Consider the following 20,289-nt stretch of genomic DNA (forward strand, 5'->3'; position numbering starts at 1 on the left):
CCAGACCAGGGAGTGTACACGCCTCTGTGCCCCACAGCCCTGCTGGCTGTCTCAGCCTCCGTCTTCCCCCTGATGGAGGCCTGCTGCGCTGCTAGGCCCCCTGATGGAGGCCTGCTGCGCTGCTAGGCCCCCTGATGGAGGCCTGCTGTGCTGCTAGGCCCCCTGATGGAGGCCTGCTGCGCTGCTAGGCCCCCTGATGGAGGCGTGCTGCGCTGCTAGGCCCCTGATGGAGGCCTACTGCGCTGCTAGGCCCCCTGATGGAGGCCTGCTGCGCTGCTAGGCCCCTGGTGGAGGCCTGCTGCGCTGCTAGGCCCCTGATGGAGGCCTGCTGCGCTGCTAGGCCCCCTGATGGAGGCCTGCTGCGCTGCTAGACCCCCTGATGGAGGCCTGCTGCGCTGCTAGGCCCCCTGATGGAGGCCTGCTGCGCTGCTAGGCCCCTGATGGAGGCCTGCTGCGCTGCTAGGCCCCCTGATGGAGGCCTGCTGCGCTGCTAGGCCCCTGATGGAGGCCTGCTGCGCTGCTAGGCCCCCTGATGGAGGCCTGCTGCGCTGCTAGGCCCCTGATGGAGGCCTGCTGCGCTGCTAGGCCCCTGAGGTGGCCGCATAGTTGTAGGCTGAGTAAGGAATGTGGTTACATGCCTTAGACATTAGCTATGACGGAGCGCTGGCTCCACAAGAGAGGGAGGTAGCAGAGGAGGGGAGGGAGGGAGGGAGGGAGAGAGGGAGGGAGGGAGGGAGGGAGGGAGAGAGGGAGGGAGAGAGGGAGGGAGGGGGGAGTCTGAGCTCACGGCAAGTGAGCTCATTCACCCCCAGAGCTCGAGGAGAGAGAGCAGCTCGGTCATCTTCTTTACAGAGAGGAGGGAGGAGGAAGGGAGAGGGCGGAGTCTAAGCCAGCGACTGAGCCAATGAGAGACCGGGAGAGTGCAGCAACACAACAATAGTGGGCTGCTCTTCTGGCTGTGGGCTCACACACACACAGAGAGAGAGAGAGAGAGAGCGAGCACACACACAGAGAGACAGAACCAGCTGCAGGCAGGATACAGCTGGCGTATACATACATTCAGCATTATAGGCTACTCGCCATTTGTTCTTCTCTTTCTCTCTGCTGTGGTCGTTCTTTAGCCGCAGCATATTAAATATTGACACAGCAGCATTTTAGGAATATTTGTGGTCGTTGCATTCTTGCGGCATACTGGCCCCATAGGTGGACTCGCTTGTGGACTTTCTGAGGAACCAGGCCACAGACGTTTGTGGAGTAGTGTGCCGTTGCGTTTGAATGTTTTTTTTGCACCGGGGTCCAGTCTCTTGAGGGTCGCCGACTTGAGCAGCGTGGTGGACTTGGGCACCGCCGGGAGTTTAGTTCGACTCGGGACTTTCAAACTCAAAGAGTGTGCACGCCGTGCACCCCACACCGCCCTCGAAGGAAAACACTCGTGAACGAGTGTTGGTTTTGTTCGTGCACGTCTCGGTCGTGGATCGATCTCGCTCGGTCCCCTGGCGTGGACTGCAGGAAGCACCCAGACAGTTGCGTCTCTCTCAGCACTCGTGCGTGTGTGCTGGGGGATGCCTCTGGATGTGGTGATCGCCCCAGCGGAGGACTGCTTCTGGCCGGACCTGCACGACACAGACATGAGGCTGAAGATCAGAGTCCGCCGGATGAAGCAGGGCAGAGAGCTACGAGGTGGGTACCTATAGCGTGCAGGGCAGGGCAGGGGGGGCTTACAAACTAAATTAGGGTATGAGAATATCCCTCCTTTGGCCATTTTGGCCTCCCATTACATGCAGAGAACGTGGGCCTTTGTGTGTGAGGAGGTTACCTGGCGCAGCTGCAGGCAATGTGGGGGACATGGGGGGTAAGCTGGGGAAACATGGGGGGGGTATTAGGGGGTATAAATGCATGGACGTGTGGAGGATGGTGCTCCAACACTGTTCAGTCTGTGAACTAAACGCCGGGTAAGAAGATGTGTGAGAGGGGAAAGCCCCTGGCAAAGGCTTGACGCGGTACAGACGAGTACAAAGACACAGCGGGCTCCCAGCAGGTAATGAAATGTTGCAGTCCAGGCAGGCTGCACTGAATGAAGGGGACATGTTTCACTGATTTCCTTTCTTTAGGTATGGCGAGATTTAGCGGTGCACCTAGCGCATGATGAGAAGGTACATTGCAGCCAAAGCTGATTGTTTTGCGCACCTTTTTGTTTGAGTTGATGAGTTTAGAGAAAGCCAATAGGAAACAGGGGGAAGAAGAGGGATGACATCATGACGAGGAGAAGCGGGGTGAGGGGAGGCGGGGCTGTGAGCCGCCGTATGACACGCTGCTCGCCGTCATTGAGATGTAAAACGATCACAAAGCCTCTTTCTCTCTCTCTCTTTCTTCCCCTCTGTTCTTGGCTCTCTCGCCCTGGCTGGCTGGCTCTCTCTGCAGAATGGGGTCTGGGTGGAGATGCTGTGTGCAGCAGCGTGCACTGCAGGTGCTCTGCACAACACCTTTCACACACAGAGAGACGTGAGGCAGTGCAGAGCCAAGGCACTGTGCATTTTAAAACCCTTGAAATAGACTATATATACTGCATAGTATATAGTGTAAGAATTGTATCACTCCATACCATGAGAATAAAATGCATACGTGTTGCTTATTTGTGCATATAAGAATAAGTGTGTGTGAGGTAAGTGTGTGTACATGTAGACCCTATGCATAGCTGGGCATATCGGAGAGCCGGTTCAAAGCAGTTAGCACAGCAGCTCGCAACACCTGCCACTGTTCACACTTTGTGTGTGTGTGTGTGTGTGTGCGCGCGTGTGTGTGCGTGCGCGTGCAGTGTGTCTCTTCACAGCCAGGCTGTACTGCTGGCAGTGTCAAACTCGTTAACTCAAAGAAAGAAAGTAGCCGGGGGGGAAAATCACACGTTTATCGTCAGCAGGTGAAAATAGAAACGCTGTGTTTAGTGAGAGACGTGTCTGTCACCTGTTATTCTGAGGCAGCGTTGGGAGAGCAACATTACAACATGACTGACTGCTGCACCACACTACAACTATAATAATGTGTGTATCTATGTTACTATACGTACATAGGTGCACACATCTTTTGATTTATGATTGCACTCTAGATTACACTGGCTCTAGCAGCATATACACCCGCCTATAGACTGCTGAAACGTATAGACAGCCGGAAACATCCATCTATCTAAATGACATGATGTTTTCCAGCTATGTGACTACCGGGGCAGAAGTACAGCAAACTGGTTAACCATCAGCCAGGACCAGACGTAATCATCCAGTCATTCCCAGCCCCTCATCAACCTGGCGCCCTGCATGACAAAAAGCCATGACCTCATCCTACTAGCTCATCTATTGCCCGTCAATCTAGATATGTCTGACAGACGGCGCTATCTCACACACACACACACACACACACACACCCTTTCTCCTGCTGCAGCGCGCAGCCTTTGTGGAGCTGAGTGGGGACATGTGTGCAATGATGTCATGTCGGGAGGGTGAGGAGGGGGAGGGGGGGGACACATTGAGATGCTAATGTCCCCTCAGAGCGGAGGGGACAGCTGGAGGGGCACAGAGGATGGCGTCATGCCCCCCCCCCCCCCCCCCCCCCCCCCCCCATATGAAGCACAGAGGCGAGGGAGGGATGGATGGATGGATGGAGGTAGAGAGAGAGGTGGAGGGATGGGGAGGGGGGTGCAGTCATTCAGGCACATCAATGCCCCCAGGCTGTGTGTGCGTGCGTGTGTGCCCGTGTGTGTGTGTGTGCGTGCATGCGTGCGTGTGTGTACACTCTTGCCTTGTCGTGTGCGTCGCCCCCCTCCATTAAGAGACGAGTTAAAGAGGGCAGCTGAAAGCCACGCAGAGCCTGAAACACACACACACGCACACACACACACACACACACACACACACAGGGGAGAGCGGGGGGGGGGGGGGCTCGTATTGACGAGGCAGTGAATTGTAGCAACAGCAGTGATGTAACCACACAGCTCCCACTAAAGCACAACAGGCAGGCAGGCCGCGCTTGCTCTGTGTGTGTGTGTGTGTGTGTGTGTGTGTGTCCAGTCGATATCTGAGGGACTCCGCCTCCATTCATCTCCCTCTCTTCTGCACCAATTCACCCAGGCACAATTTGATCTTGTGGAGCCGCTGGTAAAGAAGAGAAGAAGCCATCTGTAAAGTATCTTTCTCTGCAGGGGATCATATCCCTGCACCTGCCAACATTTATTAAAACAAGTTCCTCGATACGTCTCACACAGCAGGACACGGACACAAATATTATTGGTATAACAGAAATGAATTAACCATACAAAATCATAAGCTAGATACAAGGAATATCCTTTGTATTTTACATTCACCCCAACAGGTCCAAATCAATCTGTACATACAGTATGGTCACTTTGCTAGATACATTATACCAGAAGTCCATTTTTCTCAATAGATCCCTGTTACATTTTCCATACAGTTCACGATCTTGAGTCTTTGGTCCAAGGCTGGTGGGTGGGGTTTAAGTCACGTCAAATGTATTTATAGAGCACATTTCATACAGAAAGCAACAAAATGTTTTTTAAGCCAGTTTATTGTAATAATTTTATGGGCTATTAACACAAAGAGCTCTGAGCATATACACTTTGTTTTCCCCTAACCCCCTTGAAGGGATATTGCCTAGAATTAGCTGCTGTGTTTCAAAATCTCTCCCATTTCCCTCTTTACCTTTTCCCAAAATACCTCCAATTTAGGGCAATCCCCCCCCCCCCCCCCCCACACTCCCAAAATGAGAAAAGCCCCCTAATAGAGCACCTCCTCTCCAGCAGAGAGGGGTAGATGTCTTGTCATAGTTGGATAAGGCTAGAGGAGTTTTAAAATATCTCATTCTCAACTTCCAAACCAAATTCTTTCCAATGTGGGGCTACTTAAGCATTCATGCCAAGACACCCATCAGGACCTCTCCCACTCATCAGCTGCAATTACGCTATTGACCTCCAATCCCGCATTTACCTTCTACATCCACCCTGCAGCTTTTAAATGATTAACATTAACATTATTACAATTATTTATTGATCTGTGTGGACATGTGCCTGGTTGTAGGAGATGAGTGAAGCGCGTGGAAAGGCAGGCTGACCAGTGAACAGGCGAGGGCGCTCTGCCTCAGAGAGGGGGGGGGGGCACGGACAGAGAGAGGGGGGGGGGGGGGGCACGGACAGAGAGAGGGGGGGGGGGACACGGACAGAGAGAGGGGGGGGGGGGGCACGGACAGAGAGAGGGGGGGGGGGCACGGACAGAGAGAGGGGGGGCACGGACAGAGAGAGAGAGGGGGGGGGGCACGGACAGAGAGGGGGGGGGGGGGTTGCATAAGTGATGAAGTGCGGAGAGGAAAAGGGAAAAAGGAAGTCAGCGCTGGCTGCTGTAGCCGATGGCGACACAGTGCCCTCTTTCCCGGTTCCGTGTACTCGTGTGTTTTTTGGTGTGTGGCTGCTGTGTGCGTTAGTCACGTCCGGTCCTGGTACCGTTCCCAAAAGTACAAGATGTAGGACAGAGTGAGGTCCAACTGGTGGTGATGAGGCGGGCCAAAAATACAAGTTGGACTAATAGTTGCTGTGTGATCATCACTTCAGCATGTGACTGAAAGTGACGCTTCTCCTCACTGGAGTCTTTGTCCACAGAGAAACACTCTGTATTGACTTCCAAATGAAGCTGTGTGCTGCTAGTCACGTCCTGTCCTGGTACCAACATGAGCTTGATTTTTTTTGTGTGGTAAATGTTGGACTGACTGAGATTTTCTAAGCCTAGGGTTTTTTATTTTATTTTTTATTTTATTTCTTTATTTTCTATTTCTTTTTGATGTAGCGGTGTGTCATCAGCCTCTACTGGTCATCATACTGGGCTGAAGAGATGAACTCAGCTCTCCCAGTTGACTTTCTGATGTCATCTTAAAGGACAGCTGGGCTGCTGTGTGTCACAGGGTCTTTTCAGTGATGTCAGCAGCAGCATGAGTGTACAGTGTGTATATGTTCAGTGATGTCATCGTGAGTATACAGTGTGTGTATATGTGTGGTTTGTGTGCTTAGATTGGAAGGGACGGATGTGTCATCGTTTTCTTTTTGGAGCATGTGAGGCCATGTCTGTTGGGTTTAGTCGCGGCTGTGTATGTGTCCGTGTGTCCATGTAACCTTTGAACAGTGTGTGTGTGTGTGTGTGTGTGTGTGTGTGTGTGTGCGTGTGCGTGTGTGTGTTATTCCATCTTGACAACAGAATGAGCCAACGGTCGGCCACAGCACCCCCCCCCCCCCCTCATTGTCGCCATGGCAACCTTAACTGGAGGGGGGTCAGGTGACCAAGGTGACAATAACGTGCTATCTCCTGTGTGACTCAGATCCATGAACACTGACCCCGCTGTCAAACTTTGGCCAGGAAGGAGGTGTTTGTAATTGTGTTGACGCAATGTCACTGTAATGTAATAGCCCTCAATAGAGCAGGCAGGCAGGCAGGCAGGCAGGCAGGCAGGCAGGCAGACAGGCAGGCAGGCAGGCAGGCAGGCAGGCAGGCAGGCAGGCAGGCAGGCAGGCAGGCAGGCAGGCAGACAGGCAGGCAGGCAGGCAGGCAGGCAGGCAGGCAGGCAGGCAGGCAGGCAGGCAGGCAGGCAGGCACTCAGTCTGATGTCTTATCTGTGACTTCAGTGCTTCTGTATGCCATTAACCCCTTACTCAACTCAGCCCCGCCCCTTTTCTTTATTGTTTGTTTTACATGAGATGAGCTCAGCTACAGTAATCATGGCTGCATTTATTAACAACAACGACCAAGAGAGAAAGCACACTATCAAAGGGATATCATTTCCCTACATACACATACACACACACACACACACACACACACACACACACACACACACACACACACACACACACACACACACACACAACACTTTCTCTCTATAGATGTAGTGTCTCCACAGTGGCATGTCCTGTGCTGTGTCTTTCTCTCTGTAGATGTAGTGTCTCCACAGTGGTATGTCCTGTGCTGTGTCTTTCTCTCTATAGATGTAGTGTCTCCACAGTGGTATGTCCTGTGCTGTGTCTTTCTCTCTATAGATGTAGTGTCTCCACAGTGGTATGTCCTGTGCTGTGTCTTTCTCTCTATACTGTAGATGTAGTGTCTCCACAGTGGTATGTCCTGTGCTGTGTCTTTCTCTCTCTATAGATGTAGTGTCTCCACAGTGGTATGTCCTGTGCTGTGTCCGTCGAAGCGCTCTCTAACAATGTGCTTTCATAGAAAGGGAAATGGCTGCCATGTGACGTGAGCTTTTCCCTGTTGATTTAACAGTCTCCAGGAACATACCGCTTCCTCACACGCACAGATACACGCCTATGGCAGCGGCTATATATGTAGCCCTGTTTATTTTCTGTGTGTCCTTGTGTGTGTGTGTGTGTGTGTGTGTGTGTGTGTGTGTGTGTCTGTGTGTGTCTGTGTGTGTCTGTGTGTGTCTGTGTGTGTGGACGTTCACAACCAGCTTGGGAACATAGAAGCCAGGAAGAAAGCCTTCAAAGAACAACCTGAAAGAGATTCTTCCTTCCTCTGGCTCCCCTCTGCTTTATCAATTACTGATGTGTGAGAGAGAGAGAGTGCACTAGTACCTCCCCTAAAGGTCGTTAAGAGGGGGGGGGGGGGCAGGGGTTCAAATTGTACAGTGCCAATGTGGTCAAAGGCCACATTGCTGGCTATAAATGGCTGTTTAATCTACGCTACAGAGGCCAAAAAGGTTAGATAAAGGACTTGTACCAGCACAGCAGCACTCCCTCTCCCTTCCTTGACATTTGGTCTCTTGTTTCTTTGTTGTTATCAGACTGGTCGTGGTATCTTCTCCCATCTGTGTCTATCTATCTCCCCTCCCCTCCATGCTGCCCCCCCCCCCCCCCCGCCTGTCGGCTTCATGTGGAGGGCTGATGTCATCGCTCCGCCGGTTGCCATTAATAGCTGGAAACAGACAGGCCTTCTTCACTCTGCTCTTAAAGGGACAGTACAGCCAGAACAGCACTGGGTCAGGAGGATACACTACCCAAGTCTACTCGCTGACCTCCTCCTGTCAGCAGTCCTAACGTAGCTCAGCAGACCGCTGCAGACGAGAAGGTCGTTGGTTTAGGTGTTTGAACTAGCTTTACACCCCCCCCCCCCCCCCCCCCCCCCCAAGTTTACTCTTTAGTGTTTAGTCTAGACCTCGTATCAGTAAGAGTGTACAATACGTGCTGTGCTGACGCGGTGCACTCTGTGTGTGCTGCCTGGCAGTATACAGCTGGCTGTGTGTTACAATGGGAGGCAATGTCCTGCCTGCGCTGTGCTGTGTGTGCTACTTTAGAACAGTGATGTCATGTCTCTCACTCTCACTCCGTGTGTGTGTGTGTGTGTGTGTGTGTGTGTGTACGTGTGTGTACGTGTGTGCATGCGTGCATGCGGGGCTATGTCCCAGATTTGGTCAGGCAGCAGGGTTTTGAACCTAGATTAGGTTCTAATCCCTTTGCTGGGGCTCAGGGTTTCCTTGAAGCACTCTCCCTCTCCTCTCCTCTCCTCTCCTCTGCCCTCCACTTCCCTCTCCTCTCCTCTCCTCTCCTCTCCTCTGCCCTCCACTTCCCTCTCTTCTCCTCTCCTCTCCTCTCTCCTTCCCTCAATCCACAACGAGGTCATTACCCCCGCCCTCCCCTCGTTGCCCCCACCCTGTAGTTATACAACCACGGTAATGCAGAGTAATGATGACTGTGGGTGTTTGTGTATGTGTGTGCAGGAGAGAGAGAGAGAGAGAGAGAGAGGGGGGGGGAGCAGAGGTGGACAGAGGACTATAGAGAGTGAGAGTGAATAGTGAGCATATGTTTACTGAGATTATGTGATTATGTCTTCAGATGGTTTGTGCAGGACACAGTTTACGGGTGTACATGTGTGTGCGTGTGTGTGTGTGTGTGTGTGTGCGTGCGCGCGCGCGCGTGTGTGTGTGTGTGTGTGTGTGTGTGTGTGTGTGTGTGTGTGTGTGTGTGTGTGTGTGTGTGCGTGTGCGTGTGCATGCGCGTGCCTGCGTGCGTCTGCATGTCTGTGTGGTTGTCAGGGGGATGTTACTGGGCCTCTGTCCTGGCCCTGCACCTGTGGCCTCTCTCATTCCCCCAGCCTGACGCAATGCACTGCTACAGGACATGAGCTCATGCAGGAAACAGAGCCACACACACACACACACACACACACACACACACACACACACACATACACACATATGCCAAAAGCGGAGCCGCCTGCCTCTTAAAGGGCCAGACGCACACATTCCTCGCCGCCCAGCAGCAGCTAACCCCAGTTGCACACAGAAGCACAGAGAGCCCCTTTCTGCTCCCGTAGCCCAGATCCACCTCTGAAGGTCTCTGGAGTGTCTGTCTGTGCTTTGGTAATGGTGAGGCCAGTCTGCACACTTCCAAGTGTGTTGCATGATTGCTGTATGGAAAAGCAAGCGGTGTCACACACTAACCAGTTCTCTCCCTCTCCTCTCCTCTCCTCTCCTCTCCTCTTCTCTCTTTCCCTGTAGGAGGTTTCGCTGCCTTCTCCTCCTGTTTCCCGGGCCTGTGTGAAGGAAAGCCCGCGGTCGCTCTACCTATGAGCTTGTCCCAACCCTGCATGCCCGTGGCTAATGTAGGGCCCACCCGCATCTTGCCACACCTCTACCTGGGCTCACAGAAGGATGTACTCAACAAGGTCAGTATAGCTTCTGATCTACAGGAACTTCTTTGGCTGGGCCGCTTATTTTGTGTCTCCTCTTTCGCTATTGGTCCAGGTCGAAAGTGAATGAGAATTAGTTGTTCGTTGTTGTTACCTGGCAACCAAACATGTCCTTAAAGTCCTTCCTCTATCTCCCCTCTGTAGGATCTGATGGCTCAGAATGGCATCACGTACGTGTTGAATGCCAGCAACACCTGCCCCAAGCCAGACTTTATCAGCGAGAGCCAGTTCATGCGTATCCCTGTCAACGATAACTACTGCGAGAAACTGCTCCCCTGGCTGGAGAAAACCAACGAATTCATCGGTAAGAGGGGGGACATTATGTATCGAGACATAATGAGGCCGTTTACACCTGGCACTAACATGCGTTTTCTGGGATCAGATTGCAACCGGATAGTGCTTGACCACTTGAAAGTACACAAGTCACATTGAAGACAGATTGCGATCTGATCAGCCAAACCACCTCGGGAGGTGGTCAGGGACGCATTGTGGAACACATTGAACACAAGTGTAAATGCAATGTGTCCTCTCAATCCGCATACAGAAACTGTATGCGGATTGAGAGGACACCCGTTTTGGGTGATCAGATTGCAATCACATTGCAATCTGATCCCCCAAAACGCATGTTGGGTGATCAGGTGTAATCAGGTTAATGTGGTCAAGCACTATCCGATTGCAATCTGATCACAGAAAATGCATGTTAGTGCCAGGTGTAAATGGCCTCATTGTGACCACATTGAACACAAGTATAAATGCAGTGTGTCCTCTCAATCCGCATACAGCAACTGTATGCGGATTGAGAGGACACCCGTTTTGGGTGATCAAATTGCAATCCCAAAACGCATGTTAATGCCAGGTGTAAATGTAATCAGGTTAATGTGGTCAAGCACTATCCGATTGCAATCTGATCACAGAAAACGCATGTTAGTGCCAGGTGTAAATGGCCTCAATGTGTCTGCATTAAATGTGATGATTGGCTGTATGACGCAGCCAATGAGGAAAGTGCCTTTACAAAGAAGTGAATTCATCTCAAGTTATGTGTTGTGAATGCCATGAAATTCAATATGGCACCAACCACACAGTAACAATTGGTCAAATGCTCACGTGCAGGGCGAGCAACAATAGTGACAGGTACAACACGTCCGTTTCAATGACCCCATGCACTCTTCCAGGAAATGGTAGTTTGCTTTCAATGGGGCTGATTGTCTCCAGAGACTTGATGCTGAAGACCAACCCTGTCCGGGTTGGCGTGGTGCGCTGTTGTGTACATGCGTGTACACTTTGTGGGTGCTCATACCTGTTTGGTTCCCTCCACAGACAAAGCTAAGGTGTCAAACTGCAGAGTCATTGTGCACTGCCTGGCTGGAATCTCGCGTTCGGCAACCATCGCCATTGCATACATCATGAAGACAATGGGCTTGTCATCAGATGACGCCTACAGGTACACTTTCTCCTCCCACCTACCACCAGCTGAGCTTGGGTGTCAGCAGCCCCAGTAAAAAAGACAACTCACTGTTGAAGGAAATGCTAGACGATTTTCTCAAAACCCCCCCAGTCGTGAGAAATGAAATTGTTAGACGGCTAGCAGGGAACGCAGCGTGTACAATGTGCCTTCTCTGGAAATACACTGGCACAGGATCATGTGTTGTGTTCACACCCTAGGCCTAGTTCATCTGGGGTAATTCTGATCTTAGAAAGTCTCATGTGTTTCCAGGTATCTCTATGGAGTTCAGACCCACAGGTCTACTAACCCTAACCATACTCACACCGTAGTCCAGTTAGTAGTCTTGGTTAAAACTGCCACTGTGGAACTAATGTTCTCACTCTGTTCCCTCCTGACAGGTTTGTGAAGGACCGGAGACCATCGATATCTCCCAACTTCAACTTCCTGGGTCAGCTGCTGGAGTTTGAGAAGGACCTGCGATTGCTCCAAGCTTTGACGTCCTGTGATGACACGAGTCCAGATGGGAGAGCTCAGCACCGAAGCTCAGAGGTGAACGGAGTCGGCACAGGTCTGGAGCTAAACGGTCACCATGGCGCCATGACCGAGCCGCAGATCCTTCCAGAACCCAAGCTGCCGTCGCCCACCTCTCTCCAGCAAGGCTTCAATGGCATGCACCTCTCTGCAGAGAGGATCATGGACACGAACCGGCTCAAACGCTCCTTCTCCCTGGACATCAAGTCGGTCTACTCCCCGAGTAGCCCTCGCCTGGCCCCCACACATTCTGAGGACGTCCCCAAGCTCTGCAAGCTGGACAGTCCAGGAACAGGCACCTCCAACGGTGTCTGTCCCCAGTTTTCGGCCATCCCAGACAGCCCCAGCCCCACCGATTCGCCCTTCCCCTCACCAGGCAGCGGGGGCAGCATCGGAGGCTTGGGACTCGGAGGAAGTGAAGGAGTCGTCCGGGCTGGTGGCTCCTCATCCAGACCCAGGAGAAAAGCCAAGCACAGCTCTAGCTCCGGCCCCGGCCGCAGCGCCAACAGCTCCCCGGTCCACAGCCACCCGCACCAACCGCCCCAGTCCCTCAGCCTGTCACTGGGCCACAAGAGCCCCAGCATAGACGAGAACCTGAAGGGGTCCCTGCTGCTGTCTTTACCCTCCCTGCCCACTGTGGGCTCCGGGGCCATGTGGACCAAACACAGAGACACTGTCCAGGCCACCACACCTGTAACTCCCAGTACCCCCAACGCAGACGCCCCATGGCACTTTGGGGCAGAGCAGGGCGGTGAAGGAAAGATGGAGCTGGGCGGACAAGGAGGAGATGGAGGGAGAGAGGTGTCGTCGGTGAGGTTCGGGAGCAGCTCGGCGTACGTGGCATTCGGGTGCAGCGAGGGGGTGCGACTACGAGACAAATCCCAGAGGGAGAAGTCCTCAGCACCGCAGACACAGAGAGACCTCCGGGGCTCGCCCACGTCACCCACGTTGACCATGTCCAACAGTGCGGTTCCAAACGGTAGCGGGCCTGCGTCAGAGAAGCAGTTCAAGCGGCGCAGTTGTCAGATGGAGTTCGAGGAGGGCATCTCTGAGACCCGGTCTCGAGAAGAATTGGGGAAGATCGGGAAGCAGTCCAGCTTCTCTGGGAGCATGGAGATCATCGAGGTGTCCTGACAGACAATGGATCGGATCAGAGCCAGGGGCAAAAATGGGCCTGGTTAGAGGGAGTAGGAGGAGAGGACAAGAGGTGGAGCAGAGGAGTACTTCCTATGCTCCCCACATAGACAGTGTTAAAGACTCCACCTGAGAGAAGGACATAGAGATTCACAAGCCGGGAGAGATAATGTGAATTGGTTAGCTAGCGAGCTAGCATCGGCACCTGAACTAGTGCTGTGCAGCCCGCTGACAAACTGACAGACCGAGCCTGAGATGTGGTGCTGAGCAAACTATAACCATTCAGAACTACCAAACAAAGCTGAAGAAAGCCCACAGGGGGGAAACGGGGGGGTGGCTGTAGGTACTGAGCCTAACTTGAAACTCTTCGTCCATCTGTGCTGTGTCACAGATACAAGAAATGACCCGGGGCAAGTGTCATGTTGCATCCTATGACCCATAGAGTGCCCTTCTTTTGACAGAGCTCTGATACAAACTCTGCTTGCCTACCGGTCAAATGTAGTGTGCTTCGATGGGTGTATAGCTTGTGATTTGAACCCAGCCCTGTGTTTCCTCCTAGAGCTTCACCCCAGCGTCGGCAAGCCTCGACCCCTAGCATGGCTACGTCTGCCCCCCTTTTCCCTGTGGCTCCGCCCGCTGCAGACTCTACATAACACCAACAGCAACAAAAACAGACTCTTTAGCAGCACTGTGCCCTGTTCACGTCACCACAGCACAAAAGCAGAGAGACCCCCTCTCTCTATCAGGACTAACTCTATAGGCGGTACTGCATCCAGAACAATGAAGGATCCTCTCTTGTGTTTCTCTTGATGAAGACTCTAGCTATGGGCAGTGTTTCCCCCTAAAGCACAGCGGTGTCTATTTTTTCGGACATTGGCCCCCTCGTCCCCCCCAGTGTTACCAGTGTGATGTGACTGAGGTTTCGGGGTGGTGGGGAGGGTTTGGTTTCATCGCCCCCCTCAATGTAGTGGAGTTATGTACGCGCATGTATCGCTCCACCCCCCCCCCCCCCCCCTATGTACTGTACACCCCAACCTGTACCCCTGCCCCCCCCCCCACTCCCAGTCACCACTGAGCATGCTCCAGAAAGGCTGACTACAGACAGACAAATACTATATATACAATATGAATATATATAGCAACTTCTAATGGACTTCTAATGGACTTTTTTGTTCAGTTATAGTTTTAATTTATTGTATTGGTTCATTCTGGTAATGAGAAATAATATAATGTTTTGTGGAATTTTTCCCTTTTTCCTTTGTTGATTTATTATTATTATTTGCTGTATGGTATTTATGAACACACACTCATACAAATACACACATTCAACAAATTCAAGTGAGCAATATGTGCTGTTCCTTCTTTGGGGAGAGAGTGATGTATGACTTTTGAAATGCACTTTTCTGCTTTCTGACAACAAGTCCAGTGAACCATCCACTCCTGCAGCTTTTCCCAGAACACTGGTCGGTGTTGAGAAGATGGCACAGATGTCCCGCTGTTAAGATCTTTAAGAACAGGATCTCTGTTTGGGTTCCTCCTCGGCTGTGTGCATTCATGGCTTCGTCACAATCGAGGGCTCTGGCGTGGACTGAAGAGAGCATTTGTGTGTGTGGGAGACGAGTGTTCGAAACGCAAACATTTCTGTCCTTTTCTGGAAGGCTGAACATAAAACAACAACAACTACATTATGCAAATAGACGCTGCCTCACAAGTTTGCAGTTTTAAAAGTGTCCTCTCCACCGGCTGTCCTACAGTGTCCCGCGCCAGTTTATCATCACAGTGTGCCCCCCCCAAAGCTGAAACAAACACACACACACACACACACACACACACACATCCTATACTGTATGCACTTACACATGATATCCACACAAACATAGGCCCTACACTTCTACAAAGAGACACACACCCGTTTGTTTGTTCTCAGGGGATCTTTGAGTGAGCCAGGCCCGGCACAGGGTACACACAGGGTACCCCGGCACAGGGTACACACAGGGTACCCGGCACAGGGTACACAGCTGCTGGTACATCAGCACAACCGCATGTCCCTAAAGCTCCCTCGCCATTTCCTTTTCTCTCCTTTCTCTTCTTTCTTATTCTCCAAAGCTTTGATAGAAACTTGCTTAACCACATGGAAAGGAAACATAAAAAAATAAAACAAGAGGATCTCTGTATCCTGAGGTGGAAGAAATGAAAAACTTTGCTCTCCTGGTGCGAGATGGTTATTTATTTATAATGTAATATGTGTTTTTTTTCTCCCTTCGACCCTTAATTAGCTTTTCTCTATGGCGAACTCTGCCCTTTGACCTTGACCCTATGTGCTGCTGTAGCTAAGTTCAGATAGATTTCCTTGTGTTCGGTTCTCTCCCCCTAACTGGCCCGAGGCCCAAGCAGCCTCTCCTCTCCTTCCCTCCCCTTCTATATTTTTAAGAAAGATGTTGTTATAATTATTTATGACATGTAACACAAAGATGCAGGCTGTCCCAATTGCTAAAATTGTTGGTATTGATTTATTATTATTATTATTATTATTATTATTATTATTATTATTATTATTATGTTGTGTAAATAGCAACGCATCTAAGAACATTGATGAATTTAGGTGAGTTTTTAAAAGAAAATCCTGATACCTTAGGCTGCTGGATGCAAAAATACCTCAGGTTCTATTGAAAGGCTTTTCCTTCCCCTGTACATGTTTTGTGAAAATGAGACAAAAATACAGACATGACAAAATACCATCTCCTCTCTGCTTCTTCTTCTTCTTCTTCATGTGTGCTCGCATGTCCTGCAGTCCTGTCATTGATTTTGTGTTTAACAAACGCCGCTCTGACCACAAAACACAGCTTCATTGATTCTTCTCCCAGACACTTTGGACGCAATAGCCCGAGGATTAATTATTTAATAGACCAGCAAATTATCAATTCATTGCCTAGAAAGAAATGGCCCGATTATCTGAAGATTGCAAAAACAGATGATAATGTAATTAGATTGGATCGCACTTCGACACACAGCTTTTCCATCAACAAAGCGTGTAACCTGAATAATATAATATAACGCTACAGGTGTGTTAACTCTACAATTTTTCCTCAGTTCCAGTTCATGATATAAGAACTGTCTGTATATATCCCCATATACCTCCTACAGTATATGTAATTAGATGGCTGTTAGTTAGAATTCACATAAGATAAAACAAAACAAAAAATCAAATCAGAAGACATACGCCCCTGGGTAAACTGCAGGTTTGTGACACTTGTGTGACTCCATCAATGACACACGCAGTCTCACGAGAGAGAGACCCTGAGGCACAGGCTCACAGGAGGGAGGGATATGAAAGTGGGGGTGGCGGTCCAGCCTGGGAATAGGAAGAGGATCTATAGCATAGCCGTGCTTCTAAGCAGGAATGTCTCCCTGTTGTTCCCTCTCTCTCCTCTCAGATTGGTTCATTGTCTGGAGTATCCCTTCACTTCCTCCTCTCATCGCTTCCAACAGCCAACACACACACACACACACACACACACACACGACAGCAGTTTGGTCTTCCCTTCTCTGTTTCCCTGCTCCACCTCTTCCTTATCGCCCTCTGTCTGCAGGAGGGAGGGGGGAGGAGGGGGGCAGGAAGGCCGGTGAGGGTGCGGTGTTTGCCCAATGATGTGATGTGTTTGAACAGCGCTTACCTCCAGGGGATGAGAGAATGAGATGAGGTAGTAGGGTGTGGGTGTGCGTGTGTGTGTGTGTGTGTGTGTGTGTGTGTGTGTGTGTGTGTGTGTGTGTGCGCGTGCGTATGTGTGTGTGTGTTGAGAAAGAAAGAGAGGGGTATTTGCCTCCAGAGAACACACTGTAGTGTGTGCAGCATGAATGTCACAAAAAACAGCTTCCTAAAGACAGCTTCCTAAAGATTGATCCGTGCCCTCTGTGGGGGCAGTTTGGGTTGGGTGACGTCACGGTGGAGTTTCACCTTGGTGGATTCAAACGGCAGCTCTCTGCAAACAAAGACGTTTAGCGCCGTGCAGCCAGAACAACCGACGTGTTGGTAAGGAGGCAGTGACGAATGAGGAAACGGCAGCAAACACACACACACACCCATGCAAAACCAGATGGCCCTTACAATGCTTTCTTAATGAGCGCTTCACTGAGTCCAATAGGAGACAGGCAGAGGTAATGGCATTACCAGCATCTCCAGCTGAGTCCCAGTCAATGCTTGTGTGTGTGTGTGTGTGTGTGTGTGTGTGTGTGTGTGTGTGTGTGTGTGTGTGTGTGTGCGTGTGTGTGTGTGTGTGTGTGTGTGTGTGTGTGCGTGTGTGCGTGCGCGCGTACAAGCCTGGAAGCTTATTTTATGGCCATCAGGGGAGTTCCACCTGACAAGACCACTGTGATAATGGAATACATATTAAAGCTCCCCTTCACTCTCATTCGTCCTACATGAACCTATTGTGTCCTACTGTGTCGGTGTGTGTATCCACTGGATCATAACAGATAATCCCTTCACAAGATGCCCCCCGTGTGTGTGTGTGTGTGTGTGTGTGTCCATTCATTTGTTTCTCAAGGTGCCCTCAGTGTGTATGATATGGATCTGCATGTCACCCAGCAGCAGGTCAGGTAACCTCCCTATCTGCAGTCTGTCCTCTGCTGTGCTGAAGTCTGCACTTCTCTGTCAGGTGTCCTGTTACCAGCGCACTGCTGTCCTTCTCGGCCCTCACACCCTAAAATAGCTCGCTAAAGCGCTTTTCAGAGTTATTATCACTCTGCTTTTAAGCCCTCAGCAGTTACAGCATTTTGAGTGCCTCTGTGATTTACATGTTCTTTGTTTACTGAAACAAAATACCCCACTGCTGGCTGGCATCCCCGTTTGCCATTCTGATTGGGTTGTTTTCATGCTGCGTTCAATGGATGCGCCTGGCATTCAGTTTAGAGGGAGAGGGGAGGCAATGCCAGGGAATCAGCACAAGAAATGAATGCAAATTGTGTGTGAATACAAAGTGTGTATGTGCTTGTGTGTGTGTGTGTGTGTGTGTGTGTGTGTGTGTGTGTGTGTATGTGCATGTGTGTGTGTTTGTGCATAATGAGATGTGTTTATACATAGGCCTACATACGCATTTGTGTGCACGCATGTATGTGATGCATCTACAGTAGGTGCATGCCTGTGTGTGTATGTGCATGCTTGTGTGTGTACGTGCATGTGTGTGTGTGTGTGCGTGTGTGTGTGTGTCCTCCTCCGCAGGTCGGTTGATGGCTACCAGACGTGTGCATGCTGAGTGGCTGCCTGGCGCCTGGTCCCGGCCTGGTTCCTTCTCTATGGAAACTGTTAGGAACCATTACGTCAGCACGGCCCTCTGCGCTTTTCCACTCTCACACACACACACACACACACACACACACACACACACACACACACACACACACACACACACACACACACACACACACACACACACACACACACACACAGTGCATTTACACACACATTAAGACACATTCTCACAGAACATATTACTCTCTTTCCCTCCTTCCTTCCTTCTCTCTCCTCACACACACACACACACTCATTACACACGTCCGCTGCTCGAAAGTGACGTCAGCAAAGCATTCCACACTTTTCCACGCGTCGGCGAGGGTGACTGATTCCAAACAGCATTTCTTGCCCTGCTTTTTTCCATGGAAAAGTCTTGTCCTTATATAACCCTAGGTTTGGCGGCCTACTCTTCCTACTCCCATTTCTCTGTTTGTCTCTATCTGTCTATAACCTCTCTCTCCTTCCTACCCATCTCTCACGCAAGCAGGCGGAGAGTGGAGCATTGGGCAGATGTGGTAGTTCCCCTCTCTCCCTGGTGCCAGGCAGGCCAGCAGCCTTGGTACAAACATGTGTGTCCAATATCCCCTCCTCCACAGCAACAAGCATTCATCAATCTGTCTCCATTTCAACATGAACTACAGCCCACCGCACTGAAATCAACATGAACTACAGCCCACCGCACTGAAATCAACATGAACTCCAGCCCACCGCACTGAAATCAACATGAACTACAGCCCACCACACTGAAATCAACATGAACTACAGCCCACCGCACTGAAATCAACATGAACTACAGCCCACCACACTGAAATCAACATTAACTACAGCCCACCGCACTGAAATCAACATGAACTACAGCCCACCGCACTGAAATCAACATGAGCTCCAGCCCACCGCACTGAAATCAACATGAACTACATCCCACCGCTCTGAAATCAACATGAACTACTGCTACAGTACATGGTGAGGACGAGGGGGCAGCTTTCTACTTCTGCATTGATACCAATGCAGGAGTAGCAAAAACTGCAATTCCTCAAATGGCCACTCCAAGAGCGAGTCAATCCCCATTCACTCCCATGTTAAAATGCCTGTCTTTACACTGTAAATAAACATGTTTACAGCCAGGTAAAAAAAAAAAAGTCTGTAGAGCTAGTTTAACCTTTCATGACAACTGTACGGGGGGGATGTATTACAGTAACTAACCCATTTAGAGTAAAGTAGATGATAGAAAAGACTATGATTTGGGGTGTGATTGGCAGGTCGCCTGTCCAGTGATCCTGCAGCTGGCTGATCACAGACGAATAGCAGGCAGCACTGCCGCTCTGTGGGACACCCCCAGTCTCACGCCGTCTCACACAAGCTGCTCGAAAAAACCAAGATGGCAGCGGCCAAAACGCCAAACTAGAGGCTTCAGAACGGGAGTCCACAAAGCAGCGGGTGACGTCACACACACACACACACACACACACACACACACACACACACACACACTCTGTCCATGTCTTTATGCTGGCTCTGAGGCTGCTCAGTGGGCCTGCAGTTAGCGTGCTCATGACCACCTGTGTGTGGGCATGTGAGCATTACAGCCAGACAGAGGGGGCGCCTGGACTGGCAAAGCACCCCCCCCCCCCCTTCCCAAAAGAAACCCCCAAACTAAAGAAAGGCTTCGAGCAGCAGACTGTGCCGTGTGGAGCTGAATGCAGCCAAGATGCTCGCATGGGTCACGGTCGCAATCAGGGAGCCAGTAGCCTTTCATCAATCACAGATAGATTCAATATAACATCTGTCAATCAAGGTGAGTGGGCGGTGCTGCAAAGGCCTGCCATGGAAGAGCCACTCTGCAGGTGTTACGTAACTTACTGCTGCCACCTACTGTTGGCTCCCAGTCAAAGTGTCTGTGGTTCTGCTGTCCCCCTGGCGGAAAGGTGAGCGAGAGGCGATCGATAGTTTTGTTCCACGAGTCAAGCCAGCAGCAGATTGAATACATCAGTCTGACAGCCCTCAGGTTCCGCTTAGCATCTGCTTTCAGAGGATGCTACAGAATGAATGGTCAGAGAGAGAGAGAGTACCAGCAACATCAACACACACACACACACACACACACACACACACACACACACACACACACACACACACACACACACACACACACA

At 50.9% G+C, this 20,289-nt stretch overlaps 1 protein-coding gene across 1 annotated transcript; it reads left to right on the top strand.

The window, feature by feature from the left end:
• Nucleotides 1-989: 989 nt before the first annotated feature.
• dusp8a (dual specificity phosphatase 8a) lies at nt 990-14,092 on the top strand. Its single transcript, XM_083654893.1, has 5 exons — nt 990-1,680; nt 9,547-9,713; nt 9,882-10,041; nt 11,055-11,178; nt 11,580-14,092. The coding sequence occupies exons 1-5, from the start codon at nt 1,563-1,565 to the stop codon at nt 12,844-12,846; spliced, it is 1,836 nt and encodes a 611-aa protein (XP_083511019.1). The 5' UTR covers nt 990-1,562; the 3' UTR covers nt 12,847-14,092.
• The last annotated feature ends 6,197 nt before the right edge of the window (nt 14,093-20,289 follow it).

The sequence above is a fragment of the Poromitra crassiceps genome (genome assembly GCF_964638095.1).
Source record: "Poromitra crassiceps genome assembly, chromosome: 18".
Lineage (NCBI taxonomy): Eukaryota > Metazoa > Chordata > Actinopteri > Beryciformes > Melamphaidae > Poromitra > Poromitra crassiceps.

Coding starts and splice junctions, on each gene's coding strand:
- dusp8a (XM_083654893.1), top strand. CDS start 1,563: ATGCCTCTGGATGTGGTGATCGCCCCAGCGGAGGACTGCTTCTGGCCG. Junction 1,681..9,546: donor GCAGGGCAGAGAGCTACGAG/GTGGGTACCTAT, acceptor CTTTCCCTGTAG/GAGGTTTCGCTGCCTTCTCC. Junction 11,179..11,579: donor TCATCAGATGACGCCTACAG/GTACACTTTCTC, acceptor CCCTCCTGACAG/GTTTGTGAAGGACCGGAGAC.